This window comes from Sphaeroforma arctica, assembly GCF_001186125.1.
Source record: "Sphaeroforma arctica JP610 unplaced genomic scaffold supercont1.12627, whole genome shotgun sequence".
In the NCBI taxonomy this organism is placed as follows: Eukaryota; class Ichthyosporea; order Ichthyophonida; genus Sphaeroforma; species Sphaeroforma arctica.
The window spans coordinates 1-717 of NW_014027931.1; the positions used below are offsets into that span (position 1 = coordinate 1).

The 717-nt window shown below is 33.5% G+C and overlaps 1 protein-coding gene across 1 annotated transcript; it reads right to left on the minus strand.

The window, feature by feature from the left end:
- Positions 1 to 216: 216 nt before the first annotated feature.
- Positions 217 to 378, minus strand: SARC_17897 (hypothetical protein; the record flags this gene model as incomplete). The annotated part of the gene is made up of 1 exon (XM_014288018.1): positions 217 to 378. A coding segment is annotated over one exon (162 nt), but the record flags the coding sequence as incomplete, so codon positions are not given.
- Positions 379 to 717: the final 339 nt, after the last annotated feature.

The window sequence follows — 717 nt, forward strand, 5'->3', positions numbered from 1 at the left end:
GGTATATACAGGTATATATAGGTATATATAGATAGATGGATGTGTATGTAAATAGATAGAGAGAGATAGAACAAACATAGATACATAGATATATACTTAGATAGATACATAGTTAGATACATAGCTAGATGCATAGCTAGATGCATAGCTACATAGATATGTATACATATATCTAAAAATATAGTATATATAGTGTATGTGTTCATAGTCGAACATTTACCTACCTTCGTATTCTGGGAAGCACTGCGTCAGCGGCGATCTTGTGATTTTCTCTCTGAAAAGATCTACTTTGTTCAAAAATAGGATGATCGGTGTCTTGACGAACCACTTACTGTTGCATATAGCCTCGAACAGCGTTAGAGCCTCGTGCATACGGTTCTGATTGCAGGTGAGAGAAATTAGGATGTAAGGGAGGAGATTTAACTGAAGACATGGATACATCTTAAAGAGATCATAGTAGATGTGGGAGAATAGGATAAAAGAGACATACACAACGCAGCTAATAAGGAATAGGTACCATTTCATCATATGGTCTACTTGACTATACTTCTACCTACACATGCACTTGATGTCTGAAAAAGTATAAATTTAGAATAGTAGACATGGTAGGTACCGAACATAAACAGACTTCCTATTTTCTATCAAATGTACAAGTTTTATATTTGATATACATCCGTTTTANATTTGATATTATGTATATTTGATAATGTATATTTG